The 15563-nt window shown below is 40.8% G+C and overlaps 1 protein-coding gene across 5 annotated transcripts in view; it reads left to right on the forward strand.

Annotated features, from left to right (window-relative positions):
* dgkzb (diacylglycerol kinase, zeta b) overlaps positions 1–13730 on the forward strand; it is a 114429-nt gene extending 100699 nt beyond the window's left edge. For 4 of the 5 annotated variants that reach the window (XM_014123989.2, XM_014123990.2, XM_014123988.2 and 1 more), the window contains exons 22-33: positions 482–573; positions 3803–3872; positions 4029–4069; positions 6091–6290; positions 6892–6996; positions 8202–8270; positions 8404–8438; positions 8645–8688; positions 8913–9033; positions 9329–9365; positions 11067–11166; positions 11802–13730. In XM_014123989.2, the coding sequence (XP_013979464.1) occupies positions 482–573; positions 3803–3872; positions 4029–4069; positions 6091–6290; positions 6892–6996; positions 8202–8270; positions 8404–8438; positions 8645–8688; positions 8913–9033; positions 9329–9365; positions 11067–11166; positions 11802–11918 (1031 nt within the window). In that variant the 3' untranslated portion in view covers positions 11919–13730. The remainder of the gene's footprint in view (positions 1–481; positions 574–3802; positions 3873–4028; positions 4070–6090; positions 6291–6891; positions 6997–8201; positions 8271–8403; positions 8439–8644; positions 8689–8912; positions 9034–9328; positions 9366–11066; positions 11167–11801) is intronic. The other variant, XM_045688059.1, reaches the window with a different exon arrangement.
* The last annotated feature ends 1833 nt before the right edge of the window (positions 13731–15563 follow it).

Below are 15563 nucleotides of genomic sequence, written 5' to 3' on the forward strand. Positions count from 1 at the left end.
CACGGGGGTGTGATGAAATAAATAAAAGCTGAAATAAATCATTCTCCCTACTATTATTCTGACATTTCACATTCTTAAAATAAAGTGGTGATCCTAACTGACCTAAGACAGGGAATTTTTTTACTAGGATTAAATGTCAGGAATTGTGAAACGCTGAGTTTAAATGTATTTGGCTAAGGTGTATGTAAACTTCCGACTCCAACTGTATATACTGTATTATATTCTATTCTACTGTGTTTTAGTCTATACCGCTCTCGACATTGCTCGTCCAAATATTTATATATACTTAATTCCATTCCTTTACTTTAGATTTTTGTGAAATTGTTCGATATTACTTGTTAGATATTACTGCACTGTTGGAGCTAGAAACAGAAGTATTTCGCTACACCAGCAATAACATCTGCTAAACATGTCTATGTGATCAATAAAATTTGATTTTATTTGGAAACTACTGTAACAGAATGTCTTTTCCCTGTCTCAGCTATTCCACTGGGCATCATCACGGTCCCAGGAGACAGCGATCTGGAGAACTGCCGTTCACACATTGAGAGTCTACAGGACAGTCTGGAAGAGGTATGTAGGAGACATGTACAGTTGTGGGAACTAAAGTGTTTTTAAAACCTTGTTGCACACACATTGCGGCAATTGTTCTGCCAGTATGGTGACGCAACCTAACTTTTTGGTGCCAAAAAATAATTAAACTAATATTTTTCTCAAGTATATATGTGTGCCACAATTATTGGCACTCCTTCATTCAATACTGTGTGCAACCTCCCTTTGCCAAGATAACAGCTCTGAGTCTTCTCCTATAATGCGTAATGAGGTTGGAGAACACATGGCAAGGGATCTGAGACCATTCCACCATACAGAATCTCTCCAGATCCTTCAGATTTCAAGGTCCACACTTGTGGACTCTCCTCTTCAGCTCATCCCACAGGTGTTCTATGGGGTTTAGGCCAGGGGACTGGGATGGCCATGGTAAAACCTTGATTCTGTGGTCAGTGAACCATTTTGTGTTGATTTTGAGGTGTGCTTTGGTTCGTTGTCCTGCTAGAAGATCCAACCAAGGCCCAGTTTAAGCCCATGATAATAAAACTCAGCAAAAATGAAACGTCCCTTTTTCAGGACCCTGTTTTTCAAAGATAATTCGTAAAAATCCGAATAACTTTACAGATCTTCATTGTAAAGGGTTTAAACACTGTTTCCCATTCTTGTTTAATGAACCATAAACAATTAATGAACATGCACCTGTGGAACGGTCATTAAGACACTAACAGCTTACAGACGGTACGCAATTAAGGTCACAGTTATGAAAACTTAGGACACTAAAGAGGCCTTTCTACTGACTCTGAAAAACACCAAAAGAAAGATGCCCAGGGTCCCTGCTCATCTGCGTGAACGTGCCTTAGGCATGCTGCATGGAGGCATGAGGACTGCAGATGTGGCCAGGGCAATAAATTGCAATGTCCGTACTGTGAGACAGCTAAGACAGCGCTACAGGGAGACAGGACGGACAGCTGATTGTCCTCGCAGTGGCAGACCATGTGTAACAACACCTGCACAGGATCGGTACATCCGAACATCACACCTGCGGGACAGGTACAGGATGGCATCAACAACTGTCCAAGTTACACCAGGAATGCACAATCCCTCCATCAGTGCTCAGACTGTCCGCAATAGGCTGGACTGAGGGCTTGTAGGCCTGTTGTAAGGCAGATCCTCACCAGACATCACCGGCAACAATGTCACCTATGGGCACAAACCCACCGTTGCTGGACCAGACAGGACTGGCAAAAAGTGCTCTTCACTGATGAGTTGCGGTTTTGCCTCACCAGGGGGGATGGTCGGATTCGCGTTTATCGTCGAAAGGAATGAGCGTTACACTGAGGCCTGTACTCTGGAGCGGTATCGAGGTGGAGGGTCCGTCATGGTCTGGGGCAGTGTGTCACAGCATCATCGGACTGAGCTTGTTGTCATTGCAGGCAATCTCAATGCTGTGCGTTACAGGGAAGACATCCTCCTCCCTCATGTGGTACCCTTCCTGCAGGCTCATCCTGACATGACCCTTCAGCATGACAATGCCACCAGCCATACTGCTCGTTCAGTGTGTGATTTCCTGCAAGACAGGAATGTCAGTGTTCTGCCATGGCCAGCGAAGAGCCCGAATCTCAATTCCATTGAGCACGTCTAGGACCTGTTGGATTGGAGGGTGAGGGCTAAGGCCATTCCCCCCAGAAATGTCCGGGATCTTGTAGGTGCCTTGTTGGAAGAGTGGGGTAACATCTCACAACAAGAACTGGCAAATCTGGTGCAGTCCATGAGGAGGAGATGCACTGCAGTACTTAATGCAGCTGGAGGCCACACCAGATGGTGACTGTTACATTTGGTTTTGGTCCCCCCTTTGTTCAGGGACACATTATTCCATTTCTGTTAGTCACATGTCTGTGGAACTTGTTCAGTTTATGTCTCAGTTGTTGAGTTTTATGTTAATACAAATATTTACACATAAGTTTGCTGAAAATAAACGCAGTTGACAGTGAGAGGATGTTTCTTTTTTGTTGAGTTTATGTATCCTAACAAGTTGTCCAGGGCCTGTGGAAGAAAAACAGGCCCACAATATCAAAGATCCATACACTACCATACTTCAGAGTGGGGATGATGTGCTTTTCTGCATGGATATCTTTCTGTCTATGCCAAACCCACCTCTGGTGTTTGTTTCCAAAAAGCTCTATTTTGGTTTCATCTGACCATAGAATCCGGTCCCATTGAAAGTTCCAGTAACGTTTGGCAAACTGTAGGCGCTTGAGTTTGTTGTTTGATGACAACAAAGGCTTTTTTATGGCAACCATCCCAAACAACTTGTGGTTACGGAGGTGGCATCTGATCATAGTTTTGGAGACTGTCTGACCCCAAGACCCAACTAACTTCTGCAGTTCTCCAGCCGTGATCCTTGGAAATATGTTGGCCACTCTAACCATCCTCCTCACTGTGCGTGGGGTCAATATAGACCTGATAGTGGAAATGGGCATTTTCAACCTTTTGAGCTAGTTTCTCACAGCCATTTCCTGATTTGTGCAGCTCAAAAACATTTTGTCACACATCATTACTGTATTCTTGGGTCTTTCCCATAGTGATGGATGACTGTGGGAACTTGGCCTTTATTCCCCAGTGAAACAGCAAGTCATGGCATACCACTTAAGTATTCCTAATCACTCAGGTGAACTTAAAAATGTAAAATATGAATGGGAATATACTTCAATTAGATTTTACACATAAGAATTTCTAGGGGTGCCAATAATTGTGCCACACATGTTTGTAGAAAAATATTTATTTAATTTACTTCACATTGAAAAAAAAACATAATTTTGCTTCAATTTAAAGGTTAGATTTTTTGTGAATATTTTGATTGAAAGACCAAGAGGCTAAACAGCAAAGACATTTTTTTATACAGTCCATTTTGCTCATTTTTACCAAGGGTGCCAATATTGGAGTGTGGAAATGTTTGTGGGCGAAAGAATGAATGAGTGCCAAAATAAGTAAAAGCGAGAGAAAAAGAACTGGGCTGGGAGTGAGAGAAAGAGAGGATAATGAGAGTGAGTGTCATTAAATATTTGACCATATGATAGACTTCATGTTGTCTGCTGTGCCCCCTAGTGGAGCTCAGATGTACTTCAGGAACAAAATGATGTGTGGCAAGCCTCAAATGCTCATCTGGAAGAACTGAAGTACCTGGTTTATAAAGATGTTACATGCTGTAGGAAATGAGATAACATAATTATGTTGTTATATTATTCTCTTACAGGAAAGTGATGCTGTGAAATCAGCGAGGCTGTCGTCACAAAAGCTTTCCCCCAAATGGTGCTTTCTTGACTGTAAGTATTGCTACCCAAACAGAGTATTTTATAAGAGAACTATCTTCCTCATTTTGGAAACAATTGAAATGCAGCATTAGATTTCTGTCCAGGAATGCAATGCCAGTATATGGGCAGGAACATATAGATTATGAAAGGTGTTTGTTTTCTTTTCAGGCACAACTGCTGATCGATTCTATAGGATAGACCGTGCTCAGGTATGTACTTGCAGTGTTTCCCTTATATTCATTTAGCATCTGGGGCCCACCAATGCTAAATCGTTGCCACCACTCCAAAAAATATTATGTAAATTTTTGTGCATGATTTAGGCAATTAGGCTTTTTTTTCTACTTACCCATAGTCAGATGAACTCATGCATACCCTTTTTTGTCTCGCATGAAGTTGCTAAGTAGCATTAGCGCATTTGCTAACTAGCATTAGTGCAATCAATGACTAGACGTTTATGGAGTCTAGCATGCTGTTCCCATATACTTTGTAAGCTTTGCCACCGCTGCTGAAAAAAAATCCAGGGGGCCCCTGGCCCAGGCAATTCGACAATCGAAAGAAATTACACCAATATATCTCAATTCTATGGATCATGTAATCTCATTATACACCGACAATATCTTACTTTATCTAGAAAATGTATTTCAATCCCTCCCAAATGCTTTGAAGATCATAGATAAATTCAGCTCCATCTCAAGTTATAAAATAAATCTAACCAAATCTGCCATACTGCCTCTCAACAACCTGAAAAGGACTCCATCGCTACTTATGGAATCCCAATTGTAGAAATGTTTCCTTCCTTTGACAGAAACTTTGATAGAACGCTCAATTCAATCCGACCTCAGTAGATGTACTAATATCCCAGTTGCTTTAACTGGCAGAATATCTACTGTTAAAATATTAATATATTGCCACTGCTGAATTTCTGTAGTTCAGTGGTTCCCATGGCTCTATTGGGATAAAATTCATAGTGCGGTTTCGAAATGTATATGGCAAGGTAAACGATCTTGGATAAAATGAACAAACTTACAAAGAGGGAAAGCCGTAGCAAACTTTAAATTGTGTTTCCAGCCACAGGCTTTTCATCCCATCCTAAATTGGTTTAGACCTGATTCTTCCGCCCCCCTGGCTGAGTATAGAGATAAATATGGTGTCTCCTATTGCCCTGGAATAGGTGGTCTTCACTAATATGTCCCTTAATCAATGTAAACTACGCTTTGGTCCTATTATTGCTCATACAATTTCTATTTGGAGGAAAATGTAAAAATAATGTAACTGGTAATCAAAATAACATGCCCATACTCCAATATTTCACAGTAACGCCTTGTGGCCTTTTTCATCGCCCCAATAATCCATATGTGGAATCCATACCCTTGTCGATATCATGGACAGTTGTTTGAGAACAATCCAAGATTTGAAAGACACATATATAAAAAAATATTTTGTGTGTATCTACAACTTAGGTCAGCTATGCTGGCCTATGGAGTCCCTTGGGAAACCCATCTACCGAACCATCCAATGATGGGATTTATAAATAAATGATCTGGGCTCCCAATGGGACTGATCTCTATAATATATTAACAACTTTTGTAAAGCTCATATTCTGAGCTAGCCATTCAAAAAGTATGGTCTACAGAGCTAACTGAATCTGAACTACCCTTTAACTGGAAGAGAAATACAAAAAATATGACTTTGGCATCACTTAATCCGAACAATCAATTTACACATTTTAAGTTTGTTCACAGACTGTACTTAACAAAGAAACGTTTTACAATGAAATTCCCAACTCTTCACTGTGTCCCCTAAATCAGTTAGGCACAATCCTCCATTGGATGTGAGAGTGCCCTGCAGTTAAATGCTTCTGGGGGAAAGTTACTAAATTCATTTCAAATTGCATGAATGTAAATATTCAATGCTTTGCATATATTATGTTACTTAACGATGATAGCTTCTTGAATTTTTAGTTTTATTTTCCTGTTTATACTAATAATAAATAAATAAACAATCCAAGGGGAAACACTGACTTGTGAATATGCCATATAGCTTTTTTCTGACCGCATGCCTTGACTAGGATAAACTCCTGAACATGATGCTAAAGCTTATAAGTATGCAAGGCCACCATCTATATCACCCATTGTCCAGGGTTTTAATGAGGCAGGTTGTTATGACACACTGTCATGACTCTTTTATAAACAAGCTATAAACTGTTATAATAACCTATTATAACCTCAAGGAGCACCTCAACTACGTGACGGAGATCTCCCAGGATGACCTCTACATCCTGGACCCGGAGCTGGTCATCAAGGAGACGGTGGGCACCTCACCGGGCATGCCCGACCTGGTAGACTCGTACGGGGAGTGCAAAACGCCTGAATCTCGCCAGTTTACCTTCCCATCCTCCTCCTCCTCTCCCACCTCCTCCCCAGGACCCAGGTGAGAATAAAAACACTATTAAGATTAAGCCTAATCTCCATTAACAGTGCATTTTAGTCTAGAACTAAATTTAATCTGTGTCCTGGAAACCGTCCCTTTATGGTTTAGAGACTGAACAAGGTAATATTTTTAATTGGATGCACTCTAGCTTGGTTTCTTTGCACCATATTTATTAGAAAGATAGGCACACACACACGCGCGCGCACACACACACACAAACCTCCCTTCCTCTTTCATTGCTGTCTGACTGTCACTCCCTGTTGCACACCACCAAATCTCCCGTTCCCTGTTAAGTCAATACTGTGAGGGTGGTGTGGTGTCTGGTGATGAACAATAGCTCATTATCCATATCTGGTCCTGTATATAATGTTGGCTCCCTCAGGGAAGATGACACAACTAAATGGTTGGGTCACAGACAGACTGACGACCAATTATACATACACACAAACACACACACATTCACAAACTTTTGAGCACAATAGTGACAATTCTATTGGTAGATATTGGCAAGAATGTAAAACATGAAAGTTATGTTATTACTGTACTGAGTGGTCCTTCTCCCAGTCACTAACCTGTACCTCTTCTCCCTCCCCTCCTGCAGTATCAGGGAGTCCCAGAGGAAGAGGGTGTCCAGTGACAGCTCGGTGACAGAGGCCCTGGCTCACAGCAGCGACTCCCATGCCTCCTCCAAGACCGGCCAGTGCAGGTCAGACCCTGACTTTAGCCTGAATCCTATACATCTTTGTGGGCATTTTCAGTTGTAGTATGGTTTTACCATAATAATAATTTTACCATCATTTTACCATAATTCATCAGTCCATTTATTGTTGGCCTATGGTTGCACCAAGGTTATTTATCAGACCAATTATCAGACCTTTGCTGAACTGGGGTGTTTTTTGGATGACTGTTCAATTAGTGTCTACATTTTAGCGTTGTGGCATCATAGCGTTCTGGTCATGAGCAATGGCCAGGAGCGATAACCAAACTACCTTGAAACAATTTTGGTAGAACATCAGATCTCAAAATGTTGACAATTGGGTAGTTAATATAACTATAACTACTTAACAGCGTACATGAGGGTTTGTTTTAATTATAGTGGATTTGTGTTTTCATCTTGATGGTCAGCCATCAGCATAGCAGTATGGCAACAACATTGTCTTACGTCAGCTATCACGACAATTCCGCCTGCAATGTCGGTTGGCGTAATAAAATGATGTGACAAAGCCTAGTGTCACAAAGCCATGTCATCTCTCAGGTTCAGTATGGATTGAGTCATAAGAGAAATGATTTGGACACATGTTCCATTCAAGTAATCAAAAGCTACCAAGGAACTTGATTCAGCATTGTCCCCTGAGATTCATTTTAGCTCACTCTAAACCTGTGATCATATACAGTACACGTGTATTTGATTATTTGATTTGATTGATTTGATTATTTGTTATTTAAATACTTAATTCTGTGTATTTGAGTATTTTCAAATGATGTGGCCCAACTCAACTACTTCTTTTGGAAGTATTTGAAAGTACTTTCATATGCTTTTCTATAAATAGCTTACTTTCCGAATACCTTATTTCAAATGCCAAACAGACCAGATTCAAATGCATGGTAGTATTTAAATATTTGTATAAATACTCTGCATTTCAGTTTTTTCAAATACATGCCAATACCTTCCAAATTTACAGTATTTCCAATATTCAACTACTTGTGTTTTCAAATAAAGACAATCAAAATACTTACTGCCATATGTCTTTAAAAGTAATTGACACACCAAGGCCTACTCTAAATAGTATTTGAACCCAGGTTTGGCTGACTTTCCCAATTATCGTTGTGATTAATAAAACAATTCAAAGAGACTTTGTCACACACCGCTTAATATGTATATGTCATCCATGCTTTATCCTGTCTTTGAAGGAGAGGGCCTAAAATTGTGAATGTTCATCGGCCCCATACAACTATTGCTGATTTCAGACCCATGCTTAGGTATGCTGTCTGTTTCTGTATGTGTCACGCTTACTGTCAGGCTTACTTGCCATGCTTTTACTTGTTATGATCATCATCTCAGTGCAATGTCATTTAGCTTTGTTGTAAAATCTGTCTTTTGCCCTTCTCACAGTTCTGGAAGTGCTCTGTCGTGTGATGCTGAAAAAGGTAAAACATCCCCTGATGATTTGTTCTCAATAATCTGAACGGATAGGTACAACCGTACTTGCATACCAGTATGTATGGATTTGAACCATATTGTATTTACACACAGAAACGATTCAGACTCACGTAAGGTTCACTTTTCAAAAATATAATGAAAAGCCTCATAAGTAAATTGTGAAGAGTATAGATGCCTTACTCTGTTTTTACAGTAACTGAGTTAATTGAGTGTGTGAAGACAGAAGATCTCGAAAGGGTAAGTCCATAACATGTTTAGTTACACAGCATTCATTCCTACCATGCATCCTCCTCTAACAGTGTTTTTACATTTACTCTTTACTCCTCACTTTAAAAAATGTAAGATAGTAGACAAATGTGGGTGTACAATTTCAAGCGCTGTAAAGGTAAAGCAAGTTGAAGCAAGGTATAGTTGAAGCACTGTCAAGTTGAAGCACTGTAAATTAATATTTTTGTTCACAGCTCACAGAGCTCCACAAACAGGGGGCAGATATTTTCACGCAGGATACTTTGGGCTGCACCTTACTCCATTACGCAGTGGAGGTGGGGTGCAAGAAGATTGTTAAGTACATCATAGACAACGGTAAGAGACTGACCTGCCAAACACTGCAGTTGACTCCCATCACTTTAGGTATTAAGTACTGATATGACACTGTTCAATTCTTAAGTTCTCGATAATGGAAGCACTCTGCCGTATCACATATAAACCCGATGAACATATTAACATTTTCCATCACTGTTGTGGATCAAACATAAATAAACGTTTGAACATATCCAACATGGATGATGGATGTACTGTATGTGAAATAGATAGGAAACTTGTGTTCATATAGATACTGGAGGCAATATCTGAATCCTGTCTATGTTTTAACACACAGCACCTACCACTCTCCTGGATGTCACAGAAAAAGAGACGTGAGTCATGTTGTCAAACTTCCTTTTGCGTTAAATATACTGCTCAAAAAAATAAAGGGAACACTTAAACAACACAATGTAACTCCAAGTCAATCACACTTCTGTGAAATCAAACTGTCCACTTAGGAAGCAACACTGATTGACAATAAATTTCACATGCTGTTGTGCAAATGGAATAGACAACAGGTGGAAATTATAGGCAATTAGCAAGACACCCCCAATAAAGGAGTGGTTCTGCAGGTGGGGACCACAGACCACTTCTCAGTTCCTATGCTGCCTGGCTGATGTTTTGGTCACTTTTGAATGCTGGCGGTGCTTTCACTCTAGTGGTAGCATGAGAGGCGCTACCAGGAGACAGGCCAGTACATCAGGAGACGTGAAGGAGCCCGTAGGAGGGCAACAACCCAGCAGCAGGACCGCTACCTCCGCCTTTGTGCAAGGAGGAGCAGGAGAAGCACTGCCAGAGCCATGCAAAATGACCTCCAGCAGGCCACAAATGTAAATGTGTCTGCTCAAACGGTCAGAAACAGACTCCATGAGGGTGGTATGAGGGCCCGACGTCCACAGGTAGGGGTTGTGCTTACAGCCCAACACCGTGCAGGAAGTTTGGCATTTGCCAGAGAACACCAAGATTGGCAAATTCGCCACTGGCACCCTGTGCTCTTCACAGATGAAAGCAGGTTCACACTGAGCCCATGTGACAGACGTGACAGAGTCTGGAGACGCCGTGGAGAACGTTCTGCTGCCTGCAACATCCTCCAGCATGACCGGTTTGGCGGTGGGTCAGTCATGGTGTGGGGTGGCATTTCTTTGGGGGGCCGCACAGCCCTCCATGTGCTCGCCAGAGGTAGCCTGACTGCCATTAGGTACCGAGATGAGATCCTCAGACCCCTTGTGAGACCATATGCTGGTGCGGTTGGCCCTGGGTTCCTCCTAATGCAAGACAATGCTAGACCTCATGTGGCTGGAGTGTGTCAGCAGTTCCTGCAAGAGGAAGGCATTGATGCTATGGACTGGCCCGCCCGTTCCCCAGACCTGAATCCAATTGAGCACATCTGGGACATCATGTCTCGCTCCATCCACCAACGCCACGTTGCACCACAGACTGTCCAGGAGTTGGCGGATGCTTTAGTCCAGGTCTGGGATGAGATCCCTCAGGAGACCATCCGCCACCTCATCAGGAGCATGCCCAGGCATTGTAGGGAGGTCATACAGGCACGTGGAGGCCACACACACTACTGAGCCTCATTTTGACTTGTTTTAAGGACATTACATCAAAGTTGGATCAGCCTGTAGTGTGGTTTTCCACTTTAATTTTGAGTGTGACTCCAAATCCAGACCTCCATGGGTTGATAAATTGGATTTCCATTGATTATTTTTGTGTGATTTTGTTGTCAGCACATTCAACTATGTAAAGAAAAAAGTATTTAATAAGATTATTTCATTCATTCAGATCTAGGATGTGTTGTTTAAGTGTTCCCTTTATTTTTTTGAGCAGTGTATTTTGACACAGAGGTCAACTCTCTACTGATTACTATTAAAGCTAAGCTCTGCCCTCAAATAATTCAAATTAAAATCACGTCATCTATATGAATTAGTCAGTTCCTGGGAAAAAATCTGTCAACTGGGTCAAACCTAGAGCTCCCAGCTACAACACAACCTGATTGATAAATGTCATGTGTGTGTCTATGCGTGACACAGAGGGCAGACGGCTCTCCATAAAGCTGCGTTCACACGCCAGAGGACCATCTGCCACTACCTGGTGGAGGCCGGGGCCTCCCTCATGAAGACTGACCTTCAGGTAAATGACCTTAATGAATCAGGATGATGGTTATCATAATTGCTAGCTCTAGTTCAGTAAAGGCTGATGATAGGGGCCTTTTTTACTTGACCTTCAGGTAAAGGGCTCAATGAATCAGGCTGATGGTTATCATAACAAGGCCGATGGTTATAAAAAGTACAAGTTCTAGTCAAGAAAAGGCCTATTTTAGGGGGAAATTGCTGTGTATTCTTTTTAATGGGGATTTCATGTTCTTCTCTGTCAGTGAGAATTGTACCCCTGCAGGATTCCTGGCTGGTCATATACATCCACTATGGTTTTAGTACACTACACGGTCACCTTGGTGAACTGACCCGTGACAAGAAAAAGCCTGTCATCATTATGAGAATATTTTTCTGTTTACTTGTCAATACAAAAACAAGAGTGTATGTTTCAGTGTGTTTTTTTTTGTCATTGTCATCAGAATCAACCAACATGCACAGTTTCTCTCACACACACACACACACACACACACACATCTCTATACCCCTCCCCTCTCTCATCCCCCTTTCTCTCAACCCCCCTCACCACCCCTTTTCTCTCTCTTCACCCTTCCCTCTTCCTCTCTCTCATCCTCCCTCTCTTTCCACCCCCTTATACCCATCTCCCTTTTTCAGGGTGAGACGCCGAAGCGGCGTGCGGAGAAGGCCAATGACCAGGAGCTGGCGGAGTACTTGGAAAACCGCCAGCACTACCAGATGATCCAGCGAGAGGACCAGGAGACTGCTGTTTGATGATCCCACTATTTACCGTAACCACACCACGATCTCTCTTTCTCCCTCTCCGTTTGCCATACCTAACAGTAGGAAGTTCTGTACTGGGTTCAAGGGGGGGAGGTGGGAGGTGTCTTCCCTCTCTATCCTACCAGGCTAATTACACCATAGAAATAGAATTACTATTTCTATGGGCTACACTCCCAGTATGGGTCGAAGTCTAGAGGTGAGCCAGTGGAGGCAGGTCTTCCTTTCATCCGCTTGCTAGTGATGCTTCAGTTTGACTAGAGTGTTGAGTGCTATGTGTAAAGAGTGCATGAATGAAAACCGCTTTTCTTCTATTGCGAATGAGTCCAAGTCCGCTACTACACAGCAAGCGATTGTAAATGAAAGGGCAAATGAAAAAACAACAGCTTTTTGGGGTATTTTCAGGGCTGGAGTAACTGTATCTGAATGTGGCTTTATGAACCTTGTATCTTTCTCCATATGCAATGGCAAGGTATCTATAGGAATGTGTAACGTTTGAGTGTGTCATTGAAATGGATGGAGGTTGCTTTTAACCAGGGATACTGTTTATGTAAGTGTGGGCTTGAGATATGATAGATGCTTTGCCATATTGTATGAAGGCTCATACTTTCCTTTTGAACTCTCGTGACCTCTGGATGTGCTTGTTTACTCGAATGGCAGTACGTTTGCTCTGCTATTGGATATGTAACTTATAACTTATGTCTATCACTGATAAACTGATATATTTAAGAAATGCTGTACTATTTATAGAGAGAACTGTTTGCGTTTTTGCTTATGATCAAATATTATAAAAGCAGGCATCCTAGTAACTCATTATTAAAAGCTGGTTTTGCACTGCCACTCTTATTACAAAAACAATGCTTTGTATTTCTCTATGTGGCTTGAAATTCCTCTTGGTGCATTACATTTAACAGTTCTTAGATATTTATATACCACAGCTTTTAGACATTTTTATGCACTGTGTCCATGTTTGTTACATTCAATGTAAATTTGATGTATTTTTCCAAATGTGTGCAACTTTGCAATGTATAGTTTTTCTGTGTATAGGTTCTTATTTACAAGTTGATTACTACATGCTACACAAGTGCAGTAAGAATTCAACACAAAACAGTTAACAGATTCCCCAAAATGATCACAAATCACAAATAAACTTCTGTATCCATTCTTTAATGCCACATCATTACTACTTTAGTCAACTCTTTGTATATTTCATATATTAGCCAGTTTATGAACACTTATGGAATGTGAGGAGGAAGTTCAGTTCACTTTATTAGCCTTAATCAGTAATTTGTCTCGCATTCCGTTGTCTCAATGAAACTTAATTAAACACTATTGTATGTGCAACCTGACTGCTCAGTCAAGTATCTTACAACATCAGTTTATTTTTCTCTTTACAACTTTTACAAGTATTATCAGAAACATGGCTTGATTATTGTGAAATATAGATTGCTTTTATCAATACTTAGACATCTTTGCTAGAACTGCCTATTATTTGTTTGCTTTTAAGGGGTTATGAAACGTATATGTGTGTGTGTGTGTTATCAATGCTTTGTTTTGAGTTGCTGTGCAATTCAGGGTTAGAGAATTGGCATCAAGCAATTAAGAATGTCAGAATGACTACTGCTGAACTGTCCATTGTAACTACAGAGATTTCAAAAGATCATTTTTGTACTTATGAACAGCGATCAGAGTAATGGACAGACCTGTATGAAATGTATTCCAAAAAATCTTAGTTGTACTGTATATTTGCTCATCAAGCCTGTTTGTTACTGTTTGTTTGGAGAAAAATAAAACTTTAAACATTGATTATCGCAGTTTATGACCCTGTCACTACTTCACTTTAATACATACAGTACATTTAGGGTTACTTGATATGTTTAAGTTATGTAAAGCATGGGGATCTGTGCTCAGTTGTCTTTTCTTTTCTGTGGTTAAAAGAATGAAGAGCATCCTGGCGTTTCAGAATAGGAGTTTTCCCTTTTTGATCATAAAGAATAGTATTACATGGACAGGGGGGGACCTCATCTTAGATTAGCATTCCTACTCGAATACTATTTGTGGATAAAAACCCTGTGATTGATTTGGGAAATCCATGGGATCGGCAAAAGTTCGCTAATTAGTTGCTTGATGGCTTGTCTTTTCTTAGGTTGGAAAATAGAGGATAACTTTGTAGGACTCGGCAGGGGAAGACTTCCATCCACAAGTTGGCCTTCATGTGACTTTTCCCAGCTTCGCAGCTGCAGGCTTCAATGCCAACTGTCCAAAAATGCTCCCCACGTATGACTGATCCATTTCAGCATGAGGAGGGAACCAACAACCTAGGGTGGTGGTGCCATTAAGTCTTCCCTGAGAAGCAACAGCCAACAAAGCTACGAGAGAAAAATATATAATTCTGCTTTTCACAGCTTTAATACACATTACCTGTCAAACGTTTGGACACACCTACTCATTGAATGATTTTTGTTTATTTTTACTATTTTCTACATTGTAGAATAATAGTGAAGAAATCAAAACTATGAAATAACACATATGTAATCATGTAGTAACAAAAAGAGTTAAACAAATCAAAGTATATTTTATATTTGAGATTCTTCAAAATAGACACCCTTTGCTTTGACAGCTTTGCACACTCTTGGCATTCTCTCAACCAGCTTCATGAGGTAGTCACCTGGAATGTATTTCAATTAACAGGTGTGCCTTGTTAAAAGTTCATTTGTGGAATTCATTTCCTTCTTAATGCGTTTGAGCCAGTCAGATGTGTTGTGACAAGGTAGGGGTGGTATACAGAACTCTCAAAGTTTCTTTAAGTGCAGTCGCAAAAACCAATGATGAAACTGGCTCTCATGAGGACCGCCACAGGAAAGGAAGCTGGAAAGGAAGCTCTGCCACAGGAAAGGAAGCTCTGCTGCAGAGGATAAGTTCATTAGAGTTAACTGCACCTCAGATTGCAGTCCAAATAAATTCTTCACAGAGTTCAAGTAACAGACACATCTCGATATCAACTGTTCAGAGGAGACTGTGTGAATCAACAGGACAATGACCCAAAACACCTCCAGGCTGTGTAAGGGCTATTTGACCAAGAAGGAGAGTGATGGAGTGCTGCATCAGATAACCTGGCCTCCACAATCGCCCAACCTCACAACCCAATTGAGATGGTTTGGGATCAGTTGGACTGCAGAGTGAAGGAAAAGCAGCCAACAAGTGCTCAGCATATGTGGGAACTCCTTCAAGACTGTTTGAAAATAATGATATTCTTCATGAAGCTTGTTGAGAGAATGCCAATAGTGTGCAAAGCTGTCATCAAGGCAAAGGATGGCTACTTTGAAGAATCTAAAAGTTGATTTTGATTTGTTTAACTCTTTTGGTTACTACATGATTCCATATGTGTTATTTCATATTTTTGACTTCTTCAATATTATTCTACAATGTAGAAAATAGTACAAATATAGAAAGACCATTGAATGAGTAGGTGTGTCCAAACTTTTGACTGGTACTGTAAAGATTTCTTAATTCCATTATTTTACTTTTAGATTTGTGTTTTATTATTGTCAATTGTTAGATGCTACTGCACTGTTGGAGCTAGGAACACAAGCAATTCGCTACACCCGCAATAACATCTGCTAAATATGTGTATGTAAC

Source organism: Salmo salar, chromosome ssa10 (genome assembly GCF_905237065.1).
Source record: "Salmo salar chromosome ssa10, Ssal_v3.1, whole genome shotgun sequence".
Classification (NCBI taxonomy): Eukaryota; Metazoa; Chordata; class Actinopteri; order Salmoniformes; family Salmonidae; genus Salmo; species Salmo salar.